This window comes from Vanellus vanellus (genome assembly GCF_965231255.1).
Source record: "Vanellus vanellus genome assembly, chromosome: 7".
Lineage (NCBI taxonomy): Eukaryota > Metazoa > Chordata > Aves > Charadriiformes > Charadriidae > Vanellus > Vanellus vanellus.
In genome coordinates, this window is record NC_138912.1 from 14086345 (window position 1) to 14105318 (window position 18974).

The window sequence follows — 18974 nt, forward strand, 5'->3', positions numbered from 1 at the left end:
AGAAAGATTTCTTCTAACAAGTGCCATGGATCATAGCCCTTCGCCTCCATCTTTTCTCCTATCTTTACAGGAACAAGAAGTTAAAGATATGCCTGCTACTTCTAGGCTTGCATCTTGCACAGACTGGAATTCAATTAACATTATTCTGCACCAAAACTTGGAGAAGCACTTCAGAGCTGCTGCTCACAATGCAGAAGCAACGGAACAAATGATACCCTCATTAACGCTCTGCCTTTCCCTGCTGTGCAAGCCAAATCCTTGAACACTAAAAGCACCTCAGCATCAGCTGGGTTCACAGACATCCAGAGCAATTTTTCAAGCTCCCTGACTTTTATAGACCAGGGGGGAAGGGATTTGGTGTGCTTTAATCCATTCTATTATATGAACTCAGAAATGGTTTTGACTCTCTAGCACTATAAATTAAGCTGGCTGCAGTTATTCTATTCCTGATTATGCTGAAAGTTACTGGCAATAATTTGATGACTATATTTTCTTGCCCTTTTTTTTTCTTCTTTTCCAAATTAACCTGTGAATTTAGTTTCCCCAGTAGTAAGTAAATAATGCAGTAAAACTGGAGATAATAGCCAACACATTCACATCTGGATGCCTGAAATTGGGGATGAAGACAGTAAAACCTCCTGTACTTTGTAGGTGGAATTTACTGCACTGACTTCTCAGCCCTTCACGCTGGAAGAACATGTTATATGAGAAAATCACAATTTTTTTGCACTCCTCTATGTCTTTTTAATCTAGAAGACTAATCACTTTTTAGACATAAGTGAATTCAGCTTTGCAAGTCATTAGACAAATACCATCCCACCCATTTTAGCGATGGGAAAACTTGGGTCAAGAATCTTTTAGAGATGGAGCTTCTTACCCTGAAAATACTCCAATCTGTGCAATGCAAGCTACTATTAAGTACATCTAAATATGGAAAAGAATCTGTTTTATTAGTGTGTTCACAAAAATATAGGCAATTAGGGAAACGATTCCATCTGTGTGGCTCCCCTTCCTTTGCTCTGACCACTGTAAACACCTTGTCTCCTGAAGCCTGATAACAAACAGAGGGAAAGATGCACACAGACTTGGATTACCTCTGGGTAAGTTAGGTAGTACGCTGTACAGTTCAGAGTGTAATAAATAAGTTGCTTCTCTACAGTGTGATGGTATTCTGGGAGTCTAACTGTGCCTCTCATTCATGTGAATTAATAAATGTGACTTTGATGATTTATTTCAGTACAAATGATTTTGCAGTATCGGTAATCATAGCAGAGTCCAGCTCCCGGCTGGATACTCAGGACCTACCAAATACCGGCTTCTAAAAGCTTCAGTAAAACCTACTTGGGGTCCCATCAAACTCAAGTGTCCGTGTCAGTTATTCTCAATAACTCTATCTATAAGGACATGTCAGGTACACAAAAGACATGATTCAAACAGCACGACTGCCCTAAAATGATAACTTTAGTATAATGCACTTGACAGTGAATAAGCAATAATAGCTATTTTGTGAACAAAAGAAAAATACAATGGATCTGATGACTAAGTGTTCTGGTCCCCTGTGTAAAAGCAAAGTAGATCCCTGTCGTATTTAACTTGATTCCTTTGAATTAAACACTTCCATTAAAAGTTTCCCACAGTAGCTTTAATATTTAATTATGTATTCCACCAAAGGAAAGAACAAAATCTTTGCAAAGGTTTTTTTTTGTGCCTGTGAAATATTTATCAGCATATCTCTTTGGACAAGTATTTTTATCCCCCAGGCTGGGAAAAAGCTTCCATGTACAAATCAGTTTCAAAACATTTTATTTTACAGCTTGAAAGTTTTCTATACTTCAGCACCTCATGCCGCGACTTTGTTATTTCACTTGTTAATGAATGGTAATTAAATCTCTTTTGGCTGAAAAGGTTGGAGGGCTCCCGCTGTATTACAGAAACAATTTCTGAAAGTTACAAAAATGCCCAAGTGTCTAGAAATTAAAGAGTAAAGTTTGCCATGTTTTGAGTCCAAGTTTGAATCGGTTGGAAGGATTTATGTGGTAGAACAGCATGTCCCAGTCAGTGTGTACAGTCTCCCCAGTTGAACAGACATAATTATGTCACTTTGTGTCAACCAGAGTAAACAGAATCACATTCTTAATAATGTACATTATGGCCACAAACTTCCTTGATCTTGCTAACTGTAGCAAACACTGCATAAACTCTATTATATACTACTTGCACAAAGAACTGCTAAGTGTGTACATCTAAGTAAAGACTTGTTAATTTTGCACTTGCTCAGTAGGGCTTGAAACAGCAGCCTATTAATTTTTCTTCTTTTCTGTTTTCTCATTTCTTTCAGGTGCTTTGAGTCAGAAGAGCTTACAACAGAGGTAGATAAAGGGAAAATAACTACACATTAAGGCATTTTGTGGTGTTACAGTGCTAAATAGAGACACAGTATTGAAGAAGAAATATCTGCACGGTCTCCACTATGTGATTACACCAGTGCAAACTTCTGCTGGCATCATATTGGCAGATTTGGTCCACAGTTTGTAAACCAACACTACATTAATTCTACTACAAAATGCCTTTTCCTGAAGGCATTACAGTGATTTCAGAGGGCAAGTTGATTCTGAATTTCTTTTAAAATTACAGTTTCTCAAAAAAACCCAGCACAAATAATAGACTTTAGCAAGAAACCGGGAATGGGAATGTGATGAGTCCATTCCTAAGCTGTAACTTTGGGAAGGGGTCTGCTGAGAGCAAAGCCCCCTCCAGTGAAGCGAGGAACATCAGACCTGTGGCGTGGAAACTCAGGCTCCATGTCAGTCAAGAATCGCTCCTTCTCCCTTTAAATAGAAACAAAGAAAAGGAAAATACATATTTCATTCTGCAGCTCAGTGATGTTTACAAACTAAGGAAATGTGTGTCCTCCAAAGTTTCTTTGATGCTATCACGTACCAAGAGATCATTAAAAAAATGTTGATTAAAGCCTGTTAGGCTAAACCTCCAAGACTAGGTGTCTGTTTGGATCTAATTACAAGCCTACTGATGGTTTTTGGAATTATTAAAAATTAGAAATAAATGAGCTTTCTTCATGCTACTCCCCAAAATGGTCAGAGCACCTCATTAGAGCAAGTTTGTACATGAGCTCTGTGACTTCAGATTTCTAATCACCATCCCATTCTAGCAAGTATATGCCTGTTTTCAAACAAACAGCTACATTCATCAAAGGCACAATGGGGAGATATTTTTTCTTTGTTGAATTTTAATGAACAAATAGTGTTACCTGTCTTCACATTTTACCAAAGTTCTAGCGATAATTACCCTGCCTGTGACATTTGCAGAAAACTAACAGTGTGCTGTGGGTGTACTCGTAGCCCCAGGAAGTTGCTCCATCTGAGGATCCAGGAGGGCTTGAATTTGATGGCCTTAAGAGGAGGGAACAAGGGTTAGCTGGTTGCACACTTATGAGGCTGGGGAGGTAAGCACAGCAGAACAAATACACAGGGCAGTATTTCAAACTCACTGTGATATACCTGGATGTTTCAGAGAAAGGTCCTGAGATATTTAAAATTAACCAAGCGGACCTTTATGAAGTACTAGTTTATCATAACAGCAGAGGTCTCAAGGCTTTTCAAAGACAGTCAGTGCATTACTTTTATTTTACAGTCATTGAGACTAAGACACAAAAATTAGTGCAACCGTGCTTTTGCAAAAGCTAGCCTTGTCACAGTAGTACGTTTTCTCAGTCCCCAATACAGGAAAAGAAAACACTTCCTGGAATTAATACTTTACACTTTGTCCCTAAATAACTGTGTTGGGAGAAGAGAAAGTTCAGAGAAACTCTGTAGGATGACTAGTTACGCTTCCTTTTCCAAATTTAACCCATATGGAGGTGGGAGAATAGGCAAAAGATGGCACAGATGAACTTAACCATTAAAACCATTTATAACTGTTTTTAATTGTATCAATGTGGCACTAACGGATGTGTCAGCTGGCAGCACTGAAAACTAACACGCTATACTTAGATGGCTCATCCAATCTCAGTATTGGGCTTCCAACTTTGGGGAGATAAAATGATCCAGAGTCTATGTTCATTCCTTCTCCATACTCCCATGGAGACAGCCAACAGATGTGCTCATCAGTATGGAAAATTCTATGCAGCCAAATACTGTAATATGTTATGCAGAATTAATGTGCAAGCAGCCACGTGCAAAAGCTCCCAGGTACTACTGACATCCCTCAGTGCGGTTATTTACATATATAGGACTGCAGGATCAGGTCTCTGGTGTGGATTTAAGCCCCATATTTTCTCACTGATCCTTATCAAGATCAAACTGGAACCCTGGTGCTAGAAGCAACTAGGAAAAGTAGTGAAGCAGAAAGAGTGAAAGAAACAGAGGAAGAGAATGGAGACAGTGAGAAAAAGAAAGCCTAAGACATCTGGGAGAGACAATATTTAGAATCAGACAGCAGAAAAAGAGGATTTCAAATTCATAACCAAAATCTTAAACATTGGATTTTCAGCTTGAACACAAAACAAAGCTAAATTCCTATTGTCACTCATTATATTCCTGCAGCATCCCATGGAAAGCTGCATTAGTTCAGTATCAAGACTTTAAATCACAAACCAGAACTGTGTTGTGCAAATCAATAAAAGCTTTAGATGATACCTCTGTGTAAGGTTATCTCAGAGTACTAATTCTCTTTCATACCATGGTAGTCAATAATACTATTAATGCTATTGTCCTGACAGGATCCTCTTTTTATTAGCAAAACCAGCCACATTTATTTCAGACATGATGTTAACATTAACCAGCACGATAGAGATCAAGTCAGTGGTTTTGTGTCTGTTGGGATTTAGAGCAACCTGAGATTGTATGAATCAAATGGCCATGGCTCTTTGGCTGGTACCTACACACCAGGCAGTGCCTGTCCAGCCCAGTCTGAGTGTGGAATGGCTGTATATCAGGGGTGAAGGGCTCCTTGGGGAAGTATCTGGCTGCACAACAGGTTCTATCTACAGCAGAAAAGACACGGCACACACAGTTGGCAATTTGGAGAAGGAAGACTGCACAAGCAGTCTAGAGATTACGGAAACTGCAGTTATCCAGGACTGATGTACCCAGTTATGTTTTGGGATGTGCGTATCCTTCTAAGCAGGATGTGGTCCAACAGGTTTGACTGGGGAACAAAACAATGAGGGACAGAGGACAGCAAAGCCCAGCATCTGTCCACAAAGACAAGACAAGTGCGAGTCAGGGCTGACAGCACAGTACTGGTGGCTTCTGAGCCTGAGGTGGCAGCAATGAGACACCATCATCCTACAGAAGCACCACTAACAGCAGCTGAATGTACTTCCAAAACACAGATGTCACAAAGACACCATGCTCATCAGACTACAGTCACGCCTGCCCATAAGAACAACCTGACAAGCTGCAGATATCTATCCTGAATCAATAAACAGTGTAATGAGTCTGGCACTAGTTGAATTGCACCATGAAATTCCATTCACTGTGCACAATTAACAAACCCAAGTTCAGACACCATCACCTTGCACAATATTTTTGCTTTCTCTAAAGCAGTTATGCCCCTAACAATTTGGGTTTTTTCAATAGTTATGACAGGAATTAATTCTAGGTACAATATAAGAGCAGAACATGGGTGAATTTCTTCTCATCTGATGAACAGAAAGAAACATGATGCCAAGGTCCAAAATGGAAACATTAGAACTATTGTGAAGAGGATACTTAGCTGCTGGAAATGGATTATAAGGCACTATAGTAGCCTCACATATTGATCCTAAAGCTCCAGGAAGGCCATTAGCACTGCACAATTGTTACTAATTCCAAACATTAAGGTAACATTATGCAATTTGCAGATGGACAAAAGTCACTGTTTATCACTGGCTATTTTGTTAATTTAGTAATCAAAACTGTTTGCTGGCTGAAATATGATTAAGGAAGAAATAGACACAGGCAGCTTTGAATTATATCTGGCAACACAAGAATTGTTGGCTTTAGTGTGTGCGGAAAGGACAGGCTGAGGATGGAAAGGGGTGGAAAGACAAAAGGCATACACAGGAAAACTTGGTAACAGATCATGTCATCTGACTGCAGAAATCTAAGAAAATTCTTTTTAAAAGGAAAATCCAATAACTCCATTTTCAGAAATGAGTAATAGTTTTGGTGTCCCAGTTTGGAGATTCATTATCAGAATAGTGTCATCTCTCAGCCTCTGCAAATTAGGTCATTTTAATGGGCCAGAAATCAGGCAACTAAGATCCTAGTAATTTTCTTTTAATCAAGAGGAGCAGCTGAATCATAGAATCACAGAATCATCTAGGTTGGAAGGGACCTTTAAGATCATTGAGTCCAAACATTAACCTAACATTGCCAAAACCACCACTAAACCATGTCTCAAAGCACCACGTCTACCTGTCCTTTAAATACTTCCAGGGATGGTGATTCCACCACTTCCCTGGGCAGCCCATTCCAATGCTTGACAACCCTTTTGGTGAAGAAATTTTTCCTAATATCCATCCTAAACCTCCCCCGGTGCAACTTGAGGCCGTTTCCTCTTGTCCTACCACTTGTTACTTGGGAGAAGAGACCGACCCCCACCTCTCTACAACCTCCTTGCAGGTAGCTGTAGAGAGCGATAAGGCCCTCCCTCAGCTTCCTCTTCTCCAGACTAAACAACCCCAGTTCCCTCAGGTGCTCTTCATAAGACTTGTGCTCCAGACCCCTCACCAGCTTTGTTACCCTTCTCTGGACACACTCCAGAATCTCGCTGTCTTTCTTGTAGTAAGGGGCCCAAAACTGGACACTGTATTTGAGGTGGGACCTCGCCAGTGCCAAGTACAGAGGGACAATCACTCCCCTAGTCCTGCTCGCCACACTATTCCTGAATGCTCGCTTGTGTACTGAGAGTAGCAGGGAGGTGCCATCAAACTGCTATTGGTTAAAGAGAGACAACAACTACCTACAGGAAAGCTCTTGGGCTCTACTGTCAAAATGGTAAGACATCTGACAAAGCCAGACTGAGCTCACTTTCCTTAATCTGGATGTAGGAAGGGAACAAGAAGTGGATGGGCAATGCTCTTCTTTGCAACCATCAGCAATGGTATTTGCCACCAGAAGGGGATAGACAGACACAACTACCACATTTTGGAAACAACAATGACATTGTTCTTACACCAGGATTATGTAGTTGCCACTTGAAGAAAGGTTGTCCCCCGTATCAGATGCTGTTTCATTATAAGTTGTAAAATGCATTGAGGTCCTCATAATGCTTGAGGATCTCGTTTGACATGAGAGATCAGACACTAATCTGTGTCCTCTGGGCACCATCTCATTGGTATGAATTATTTAACTGTACTGCAGAACATGTCAGCAACATCTCTGCTGGATGTTCTTGTCCTGGCCATAGATCACGGTGAACCTAGACCAGACTGAAGTAATATGAAGGACAACATTCAGGAAAATTAGGCAACAATATTGTATCTCCTCAGTCAAATTTGGCCATGTTCTGATCAACAGGGTAAAGCAGGGTCTAAGAAAATTCTGGTTTATGCAGAAAGTTGTGTAGACAAAACTGTTATGTTCCCATACTTGGCCTGTTGTTCCTTGCGTTTCTGAGCCAGATATTTCTTTTTCACATTCAGAAGCTCATTGGCAAGTCTTTCAATTTCATATTTGTATTCTTGACTCTGTGATTCATACATATTCAATTCTGAGGACAAAACCTAACAAACAAAAGGCAAAAAGCAGAAACAGGAGATGTTAGTTTCACTTACATGTAAGTTAGTACTTTTACAAGCACTTTTTCCTTTGACACTTGACAATATAAGACATCACCATTTTCCACCACATCTCATTTTCTATCAAGATGTTTCTTTTGATCACCTCTGCTCACCTAAGTACAATTTACAAAATTAAGGCAACGCCATTTAACCACTATAAAACACGTAAAATATGCCCCAAGTATCATGTGAATGGTATTAATATATAGAATCATAGAATGGTTTAGGTTGGAAGGGACCTTGAAGATCATCAAGTAATACATATTACAATGTACTTGAAGATCATGGAGTAATATACATTAGCTATTAATGTTCTGGGACACAAATCTGGGTGGAAACCCAAAACGAGGGTCTAAAAAAATAATAAAGCAGGGATTTATTTAATACTAATGGGTTTTATTAACAGGGATCCACTTTGTTATGTGAAGTAATTAAATCCACACAGGCAAAGTAGTACCAGGCAGTGTAAATATGAATACAATGCTGCTTCCCACGTGAATCAATAAACTTTTAAAAAAAGTAGGAGCATGTATAGTGTGTTTTCCTTCTTTAAGAAGGAGAATAGCTTGACCTGGCACCACAAAATGGCATGCACTCCAGTACGCTACAGCATACTGTGCCTGAAATACACAGTAGCAATTGACTGCATTAAGGACAAATGGGAACCGTATGGAAAACTTCAAATCACATTCAGTTTAGCTAAACTTTGGCTTCTATTTTACATTTCCTACATTGTTTTTCTTCTCTGTGGAAATCTAAGATTTGCATAACAGCCTCTTTGTTTCCTAAGGGCCCATCTGCTCCTGCATTTTTTTCCTCATGGTTAGTATAGACGTGATTATGATGCAGTGAACAGGAGATGATGACTTCAACAGACAGAGGAGCTGTAGAAGTAGATGAACTCCTGGGGAGACTGATCTTTTATGCAGGCAAGAACAAGGGAAGATCAGCTTATTCTATCAAAGAATCACTTTTTAATATCATGCTTTCAAAATTTCCCACAAGATTCCTTCAGAACCAGAAAATCCTCCCTTCTAGTGACAAGAGGTTAGGACAGGTTACTCCTGTCATCCCTATAAAAGTTGCAAGTCTAATATATGTGTACACATTGCAAGAGAAATAACAAGAATTTAAGACTGGATTCTCAATATATTCCCACTAGTTTGTTAAAAGAAACAAAATGGCTTCAATTTGCTTATTAAAGATCTTACCAGTTCAAGAAAAGGGAAGGAGAATAAGCTTAATGGAAAACTGATAGTGTCCCAGAATGCCTGTGCACAAACAGCCGTTACAGCATGGTGCTGCACACTCATATTCTAACAAGACTTTTCCTCTATTTTAATGAAACAAAATAGCACAAAAAAAGTTCTTCTACTGCTATTGGTTCTCCCTTGGGGAGATGCAGTATTAACCTCATTTTCCTGATCTAATATACTAAGGCATGCACACTGTTCATCAAAAATCTTCCTGAAGCCTTGCTCTCCAGGATCACTGGTGAAGTCGTTCTGCACGCCTGGTAGCCCCTCCACCAGAGACAGAGGGCATCTCTTACTTTCAGCTGTTTAGTCTTCTCTCGGAGAGTGTGCCGGTAGAGCTGCAACTGTTCTGCGGCTTCAGGCCCAGGCTGCCGGGCCAAGACATGCTTCAATTCCACATATAGTTTCTCCTTTTCCTAAGAAAAAGACAAGAGGAAGAGCTCTTATAAAACTACTGTAGCAGCAGCACAACCTGTGATGAAATCAACCTCACTGAAAAACAGAACTCAGTCAGGAAGATATTTGCAGAAACAAATCTGCCTGTGTGTCAGTCTTTCCTCACTAGCCATAAGGTATTTAAAGTTGTTGTGATAGCAGTGGGAAAGCTCATTAAAAGAAACATCCAGCTACTTCGAACCACGAATGAAATACTCTTAAACACTGTCATCAGTGAGCACGCTCTACCACAGAGAATATAAAACAGTCACTAGAAGAGTATCCAGGGGTGGGAAATTAATTACTAGTAACTGTGCTTATTGCAATCTTTCTTCTTTGGAGCCACATTGCCTCACATTAAGGATCATAGCTTCACCCAACAGGATGTGAGCGGGCTATAGAAACATCAGGGAATGATTGTACGAAAGAATAACTTCTTCCAAAGAAAATCCTGCAAAGCACATGTACACACACACACACATACATATATATATATATATATAACCTTTCAACTTAACTGCAGGGACCCTGCAAAGGGGAAGAAAGCATAAACAGCAACAACTATGATTAACACAATTACCACCAAGTAATTTTTCTTTGTCATGTGTCTTCTCTGTGTTCATGTTGGAACAGTACATTTGTCAGAACTGGATATAGCCATGCCCGAATGGAAATCACACCACAGACCCACTTACAGCTTTCTGTACTGAAATGCTGCTTCTGCTTTCAGTTATGTTTTGAGGCTGTACTTGTTTTCAGTCTGAGGAATAAAGCTCTGAACAAAGCCACCTTCATAGCTTTGCACATTACAGTATTTTTAGTATATACACTGTCAGACTAAGATTATTATTATTTAACATTATTTAGCAAGATGGTACCTGGAGAGCTGGTACCTGGAGAGCTGGAATTAAAAAGGAGGGTTATTTGACTGGAAGCCAGAACAGCAGACAAAATAATTAACTGAAGATGACAAAAATGCCAAGTAGGAGGTAGGATAGGTGATTATTTACATTGGCTTTGACAAAATCCCTTTTTACTGTCTTTTCTATAAGCTCTGTCTACAACTCTTACCACAAAATTATTCCATCGATGTGGGAAACAGTGCCATCTCATTACCTAGAAATGCTACATTTGGCCTGGCTCAGTGGTTGAGCCAGGATTTTCAAAAGCAGCTTGTTATTTTGAAGATGTAAAATTCTAGGTGTTCAGTCTTCAAGAGCATAAGGAGTCCGGAGTTTTTAGATCTCTGAATTTTCCGAAAACCATGCACTATAATGGTCACAAGTTGGGACCCAAAAATGGAAGCACTTCAAATCATAAATTACTTTTGCAAACATTGCCCTAAAATTTTAAATGTTACTGAGGAAGAGCTCCTTATGAATGAAGTTGTTCACAGTTTATCTCTTGAAAATTCAAAACCTCCTGAGACTCAGGCTGGAGTTTGTATAGTGGCAAAATTAAACTGAGAATTAATTCTCAGTAGAGAGTTGTTATGTCACTACAAGTGGTTTCCAGTACCACCTTTTCTTCCTGAGGAAGCAAGATTTTACTGCAAGTTAAAAACAACAGCAAAAGAAAAATCTGTCTTGTCAAAATCTGGCTGGTCAGTATTAACATTCCACCCCTGAATGTATCACAGATTTGTATTTTGAAAGAGTGTAACGGTAATTTGGATAAATATGGAGCAGTTGATGGATTGAAGGTCTTATGTGCAATTGTTTTCCAATTTATTTCTCTCCTAACCCTCTACAAGGGCCAACCAAGCCCTTCAAACATTGTGCAATGGTGTGTATAATAACCCCATTTAGAGACAAAGCGTGCAATTCTATTATAAGGAGAATCTATCTTATGCAACAGAGACTCGTTAGCTGTCCAAAGTATATTGTCTCCATAATCCAACAGAGGCAGAACCAGCTGTCTTATAATGCATATCCTGTCCTTTCTTGTCCATCTCTTTTACATCTAGTCAATTAATTTGTCACTGGGTTAGAAACACCATATGTCAGCAAAACATTAAAAGAAATTCCTGGATACATCTTTCCTCATCAGCAAAAGTTTATATTCACAGGTTGGCATTTCTATAATTTCTGACATTTTACCCCAGGATGAATAAATAAATAAATTAATTTTAAAACAGCAACCACCAGAGTAAATCTAAGTCAGTCACAAGGTACATGTAATGCCACCACCAAAAATGCATCGCTTACAGCAGGTACTTTTATCTCTACATGTAAGAAATAAGGAATGCCCAGGAAAAAAAAAATGGCACAAAATAATAAAGAAAAATTTTGGCTGCTACAATACTCTAGTTATATTCAAAGGACAGACAAGCTACGTAATGTGTATTACATGCAGATATCTTATCAATAGCCAGCTATCAGATACAGACAGCACAGAACATGTAGAAAGACCTGTAGGGTTGTCTGAAGTGTGAGTTGTATTCAAAGCAGCTTTCAGTTGTAGTGCACAAATTAATACCCCCGCAAGATGGAACTATGTTGCTTTTTTGTTTTGGAAACAAGTAAAATGCACGCACATTCTTTAGAATGTCTGAGAACCCAATGGGGCCAGAGGGAGAGAAGGTATCCTGACACAGGCAAGAAAATCATAAGTCAGCAATGATAATCAGCTGGTGTAGCAGTAATTCAAAAATAAGAAGGTAAGCTGACCTCTTTGGTGCTTATTGGAAGTCATTTAACACCATTTTGTCCAAAGCAGAAGTCAGTAAACTCCATTTATTTCTGTTGGTGACTGCACAGATGATGTTGGAGAAAAAGCTACCTGAAATCCTACACCCATTGGGCAGCAATAAGTCAATCCTTTATAGCATGTGTAAGATGGGTTTCTTCGGCTTGTCCCAAACTGCCTCCCCTCACACTCCCCTCCGTCCTCATGCCAGTCTGCAATCACAACATGCATCTTGCCGGAGTTACGCATTCTTGAGGTGAAAAGAACTTAAAGTCACAAACATGCTGCAAGGCACTACTCTTCTTCTTGAGGTGGTAAAGGAAGATCCATGAGATCTCTCTGTAACTCCATGCTGTTAAGCCTTCATCAGTGAGAATATTGTACACATCTTCAGATCAGGTCCAGGCTAGAACCAAGGCTTTTTATGTGATCCTTCCCATGGAATTTAGCAGGTGTTTGACTGTAGGACTGAGCCCATAATGTCAACCAGCTTCATTGGTTTATGGCATGAACTAAGCCATGCCGATGGTGGAGAGATGACGGCACATTCATTTTGCATATGTAGGGCACACTGGGAGACTCAGATTGAGGGTTACAGTCAAATTTCAGGCATTCTAAAGAGAATTTCGCACCTCTGTGAATACCTGCTGTAAAAATTATGCAAATAAAACTCCACATTATTTTTAGAACAGCCCTTCCTGTCTTTGATTTGTTTTCCAGGGAAGATCCAAGGACCTCATAGGTCTGCCTTTAGGCTCGGCCACGACAGTACATTTCTGCATCCCTAAGTCTCTCGCCTATTAATTCAGAGGGTGGGGGAACTGTTGCTTTCCCCTAAATTTAACTAGCTGCTGTCTCAGCCAGAATCTAGTGCTCTCCTGGCCTGCCTGCTCTACAACGAATTGAGAAAAAATAATTTTCTTCTGCAGAGGACTGGCAGATGTTTGGGAAACTTCAATTGATTCCTCAGGACTTGGTGGTCACAAGTTGGCTCAGTCTACAGCAAAAAGAATCACTTTTGCCAGCACACTCCTACTTCAAAAGAAGCTATTGCTGCTGACCAGCACAGCCCAATTTGCTCGTTGTTCCCTGCCAGAGGGGCCATCATCTCCATCAGACATATTCCCAAGATGACACCAAGGCATTTCACTGCTTTGACAAGGAGTGGGAGGCACTCAGCAATGCTGGGATAGGCCAATGCACCTGGTACTAGCTCTAAAGATGAGAGTCCGTTTTATATCATCTTCTCCCTCAACACGTCACTAGGAAACTCCTGAAATGACCCATCTTGTTAGTTAGCCCAGGGTATCATTCTGAGCCACAGACGATGGATGACCGTACATTTAATGAAGATGTATTCACAACAGAAATAGGCCATGAAGTCCCAGCTTCCTCGTTTTTATCAGCTTGTCTTTCCAAGTAGATAATTCAACAAATTTACCTGGCATAGCAGCTCACCAACAGCCTTCTCCATCAGACCTGCAAAAATCCTATTTTGCACCAAAAGCTTTCTATCACACAAATTATTAAAAAAACGTACACACAAAAAATCCCAAACCCTTTGACTCAGAGTAAGTTTCATTTATGTTAGCTCCAATCTCCAGCAATTAAGCTAAAGAAAAAAAAAACCAACAAGCTAAAGATGTAGAGCAAAAGTGTGTAATGTAGTGTGGTACATGTAGCGTAGTGTATGGTGGCAAACCCCAAAACATTTAACCTAGCTAAAAATCCTTATTTTAATTAGTAAGGTGAAGAAAGCGACACAGTAACTCTGTAAGCACGCTACAGTTCCTCATGGCTTTGGTGAGGAAAACAAGTCAGCCAATGTGCCCCAGGGGGTTTCTTGTTTATTGGCATTATAACCAAAATGTCAGCGCTATGCTGAACTCCAGCGCCATTTTGTTTATGACGCCATGCAGCAGTAGATCATCCTTAAAGGGTTGAGATCCCTTTTCAGAAGTGTTAAACAGGACTCTGAAATCTGAATTAAATACATACATAGACATACACATCTAGTCATAGTCGTTTTACCTGTGTAAGCTGCACACTTATTTGTGTGTTTGTGTATACCTAATAGAGTAGCTGTTGGCTCAGGACATCTATGATTAAAAGTTTTATGAGGTGTAGAAAAAATTAGCATACAGTAACCTTCACGAATTTATAACAATAGAAGAAAGTTGCCTCCAGCACTGTGAGAAATGTGCAGTATAAACTTTCTTAATAAACACTTTTCAAAAGCTCCTGCTCTTTCTTGTCTATTCCACATCCATCCACCTTTGCAAGCACACAGTACCCTAGAACAGCTTGTATTTTCATCATCATCCAGACCCTCCTTTAACTGTCCAATGTGAGTTCTTTTGTTGGGTAAATTAATTCAGGTTTGAAACAGGACACTGAAGTCGTTTCACAGTGTGGCAACTGTAATACTGCATGATACACTTGGGGTTTCCTTGTTAAATGCTGCCACCAATTTGAAGGAAAGGCTGGGATCATATCCCTGTCTTTGGTGAAATTTGCACCTCTCTAGATGGAGTTAAATTAAACCTGTCTTATGACTTAGCCCTCCAGTTGATAATAGTGCTTCTCAAGAGCAACTCTGTTTCCTTTGGCACAGAGCAGACTGCACTAAATTGACTGGCATTTTCAAAACAGCTTAATGAGAGAGGAAAATAACGCCTTGGAGCATCTTCTAAGGTCTTCACCCTTGACTCTTTTTTCTAACAGTAAGAGATGAATGCTGCATTATTACCATCTTCCAGGAACAACAAAGTACAAACAATTCCAGATAAAGTGCAATTACAACTTCTTATTATTTTTATCATTATTGCTAGGTACTGGTACTGTTGTATCTTTCTTAGGAAGTACGTGGGAAAACTGGTTTTTTTTTCCAATGGAAAAACAAATAGGTTACCTATCCTCCTCCCCTTTCAACTTCTGAACTCTGAGATGCAAGGATAACAACCTATCAGAAGAAACTGGCACAGATGCCTCTTGCTGAAATAACAGCTGCACTTCCATTTTTACTATTGACATGACACAAGCATTTATAAAATCATTAATCAGAGTAGCTATTTAATCACGCTGTTTATACTTTACATTGCAGAAGATGATCCATTAATTATCCCCTGTTCTTCTATATGTGTGAACAGGAACACACATGCACATATATACACACAAAAGAAAAGTGAGCTGTTCCTTGAAGGTGAGAATTACCTCTGACATGGCATGGAATGATGTAAATATTCCAGCTATTTCCACAGTGCCTGCAGCTTGACAGTTGAGCTGAAGAGAGCTCTAAACAAACCTTTGTTTCACATTCTAGTAGCAGCTTGTCTTAAAGTGTCCTGGAGGAGATTCAGAGGTTGATACAAATCTTATCACCAAGGAATCTAAAAATTCTAAGTGAATAACTCAACAAGGCAAACAGCAGGAAACCTTTTACTGGCTAATAATTACTACATACAGGGTTTCAACTCAAAAAAAAATAATATTATCTTCTTCAAATGTAGAAAATTTTACTTAAAACCTCTGTATTTTAATGTCAGTGTAACAGCATGTATTTTATCTATTCAATAGCCATTTAGATTTTTAAATTATCAGATGAATCAAAGAAGAATTATCACAGCTCTGCTCTTAAGGATTAGCTGTTCCTGCAGGTGGAGGCTTGGGATGGGGATTCCCAGCAGACAGACCCAGCTTCTGCTCTTACTTCTGACTGATCTGACAGATGACCTCGAAGGGTCAGAGAAACTGCAGAGCTGCTTCTAGAAATGCCTATCTGTAAGTTAGGCACCCACATCTCTTTAATCACCTGCTTGACTTAGATCCTTAGATTTCCCTGAAAGATGAGAGCACTTAGCTTCAAGTCCTTCGGTGTTCTGGATTGCCACCTCTGAATAGCTGTCTCAAAGTCAAGCCACCACTTAAACCTACAAATACTTGTCTATCAAGGCAGTAAAGCCTACATACATCTTTGTGACAAGACAGTGGAGTTTCCCTGCATATGCCAAGTACCTCAGGGAAGAAAGAATGGTCTCCTGTTACACTTTGGAACCTATTAAGAAATAATAGTACATCTAAGAAACACACACGGCAATTCTGAAATCATGAATGTTTTAATATATGGCTTCCTTCAGATTTGCTGTAATTAGAGCTGACCCTCCGCTGTCCCTCGGGGAGTTCTGTTTCAGCTCCCCCTTCCTGCTTCTTAAAATTCAAAGAAACAGAAAGAGGACTAAAGGAAGGGGAAAGAGAGCGAATCCTAATGTTCATGTAAAGGCAACTGCTGTGCCCAAGTGTGCCATCCCCTGTTTAAGATTACAGCTATATCTACTAAGACAGGCATGGGAAGACTTGAGCTCTGAGCCTAGAGGATGTGGAGCAGCTGGCTGACTGATGCACCCTACTTGGCAGAGAGTCTCCCTACGCGGAATTCATGGCTCCCGTGTACTCAGCAGCTTGTGTCTGGCAGTCTCAGAGTGAAGAATGGAGGAACGGGGTTCTTTCTACACCTGTTTGTGTCCTCATCTGTCCAATTTTAAGCTACCTTTGAAAAAAAAACCACCAACACAGTGACTCTAACTGCCTGCCCGTAACAGCCCTGAAACAGCCTTAGCGCTGCTGCATCTTACTGCATGTGTTTCCTCAACAACAGCACCCTTCACACTCCTCTAAGAATGAAAATAAGTGATGTGAAACAGATAAAATCTAGTCTGTCCCTGTGCAATGCCTTTTTTTTTGTTGGAGTTTGTTGTTGTTGTTATAACTATCATAGAAAATAATAATCCATCACTGAATGGGATGCTGTAGATTGCCCATACCTTGCTTGCTGAGGGAGGAGCAGCATACCTTTGCCTTAATGGAAGAACACCTGCCAAAGGGTACACCTGAATAATAAAGATTTGCAGCTGGCTCTGGGCCACGCTATATAATATGGGCTCGAGAATGTATTGCTACACTGCTGTTGTGTTCCTCCAGTATTTTAACTTCTCTAGCAGCTTCTTAATGGCCAACAGTCAGTATTGGATTGCTAACAGGACTGCAAAGTTTCTGCATTGCAATGTATTCAGTCAGCACAGCGAATCATTTACTTTCCTTTAACAAGATAACTGGTTGATTAATATACTTTACCCTGGGGTGCGCAGCAGATTTATTTCCTTCCCAGATACATGCTGAATACAGGAATGAGGAGTAAACAAGTTTGTTTTCAGTCATTTGTTATTTACTAAAAAAACTTCTGAACTTTTTACTCAAGCTTTATTCTCACAAACTATGGTTGAAGCTAATGACGATTTTGTCTAAAAACTTTAGGAATGGGTCATTATACAAAATATTTTAAGTTTTATGACACAAGGTATCCATGCTCAGGATTTCTGGGTTCAAATCAGATGCAAGACATTTGAATAAAATACTTTGGTGATCACTGTTTCTGCTTTTCTGATGGAGATTACAAATAACAATGATGTACCTTGGGTACATATATTGCCTCCTTTCAGTCTCTGAACACTGTTAAATCTTTAACGTACTTATGCCAAAGTAGTGCTTCCAGCCAGGGACGTGATTCTCTTCTCATTCTACAAAAGGATCTGGACACAAAGAATTGCTACATGAATTGCCAAAATTCACTAAAACCCCTGGAAGATACACAGAAGTGAAACTCGGTCTCTGAAGTTTCCAGGACTACCACGCTGAGTAAACCAATACATCTGCTCCTTGCATTTCAGAAACACCAGGGCTAGACTTAAAAGCGTGGGAGATAAGTCACAACCATAAACCACAGTATACTTCAAGCCAACGATTTCTCTCATGCATGCTAAAATTCATGGTCTGGGAGTACATGTATTAGAACACAGGAGACAAATCTATACTTGACATACAACTATCAAGGATGGTTAGTACTTGCATAATTAAATCAATCTTGCATGATGTGGAAGGATGACATCTGATGAACCACTAGAGTTCTCTTTCAAGCTCAAACTCAATTATACATATAAATTCTTCTAAAAAACTTTAAAAACAGATTATGCATTCATGTACATTTGCCACCCATAAACCTTAAGAGATTTTTACTTCACCTGCAACTTCTTCATCCTTGTAAATGGCATCTGAATATTTCTGACTAAAACACCATTAGATCAGCTAAAAATGGTGCAGAACCCCCAGAAGTTATTTTGATCTGTCTTCTTCTAGTTTCTTAAATAAAGTTGCAACTTGCTTCTGTCTGAAACCAGTTATCATGGGAAATCTGTTTTGTTTATGAGGGCAATGTAGTTCCACAAAGATTCAGTAAAAATTAAACTTTTCTACTAAGAAAATTCACCACAAAAAATGTTTTGTTTGATCAATAAGTAATCTGCTCTGTTTCTCATTTGCCAGTGCCAGAAATATTTGTACTATTTTTATTGGAAAATTAGTTTCTTACTCCAAAGAGAAGTTGATTATCTTCACCTGATGACATTAAAGTGATCAGCACCTTTCCTACCTGTTTTTTCAAAAACCTGTTTAAACAAACATACCCTAAAAAAAAAAAAAAAAAAACAACCAAAAGGCTATTTTCCTGGGAAGACTTTATTCTCTTCCATTTGAATTGCAACATATGTGGGAGGAGGGAAAGAATGTAAATGTCAGTGTGTTTTTAAGAGCAGTTTATCATGCTGTAAGTTTCTATAGCATAGAACATCTTCTAATTCTAGATGGACTGAGATTAGAAGGGCTAAAATAAACTAATGCGCCAAGAAGCATATTCAAAATATGCAGAAATAGAAATCAACTCCTTTCTGAGGAGAGCTAGGGCAAGAACTGAACATCCC

At 39.4% G+C, this 18974-nt stretch overlaps 1 protein-coding gene across 1 annotated transcript in view; it reads right to left on the reverse strand.

The window, feature by feature from the left end:
* Positions 1–2707: 2707 nt before the first annotated feature.
* CFAP58 (cilia and flagella associated protein 58) overlaps positions 2708–18974 on the reverse strand; it is a gene marked incomplete at both ends in the record, with an annotated part of 63871 nt that continues 47604 nt past the window's right edge. Inside the window, 3 exons of the mRNA XM_082486406.1 lie at positions 2708–2828; positions 7596–7729; positions 9339–9458. Coding sequence (XP_082342532.1) covers positions 2708–2828; positions 7596–7729; positions 9339–9458 — 375 coding nt within the window. The remainder of the gene's footprint in view (positions 2829–7595; positions 7730–9338; positions 9459–18974) is intronic.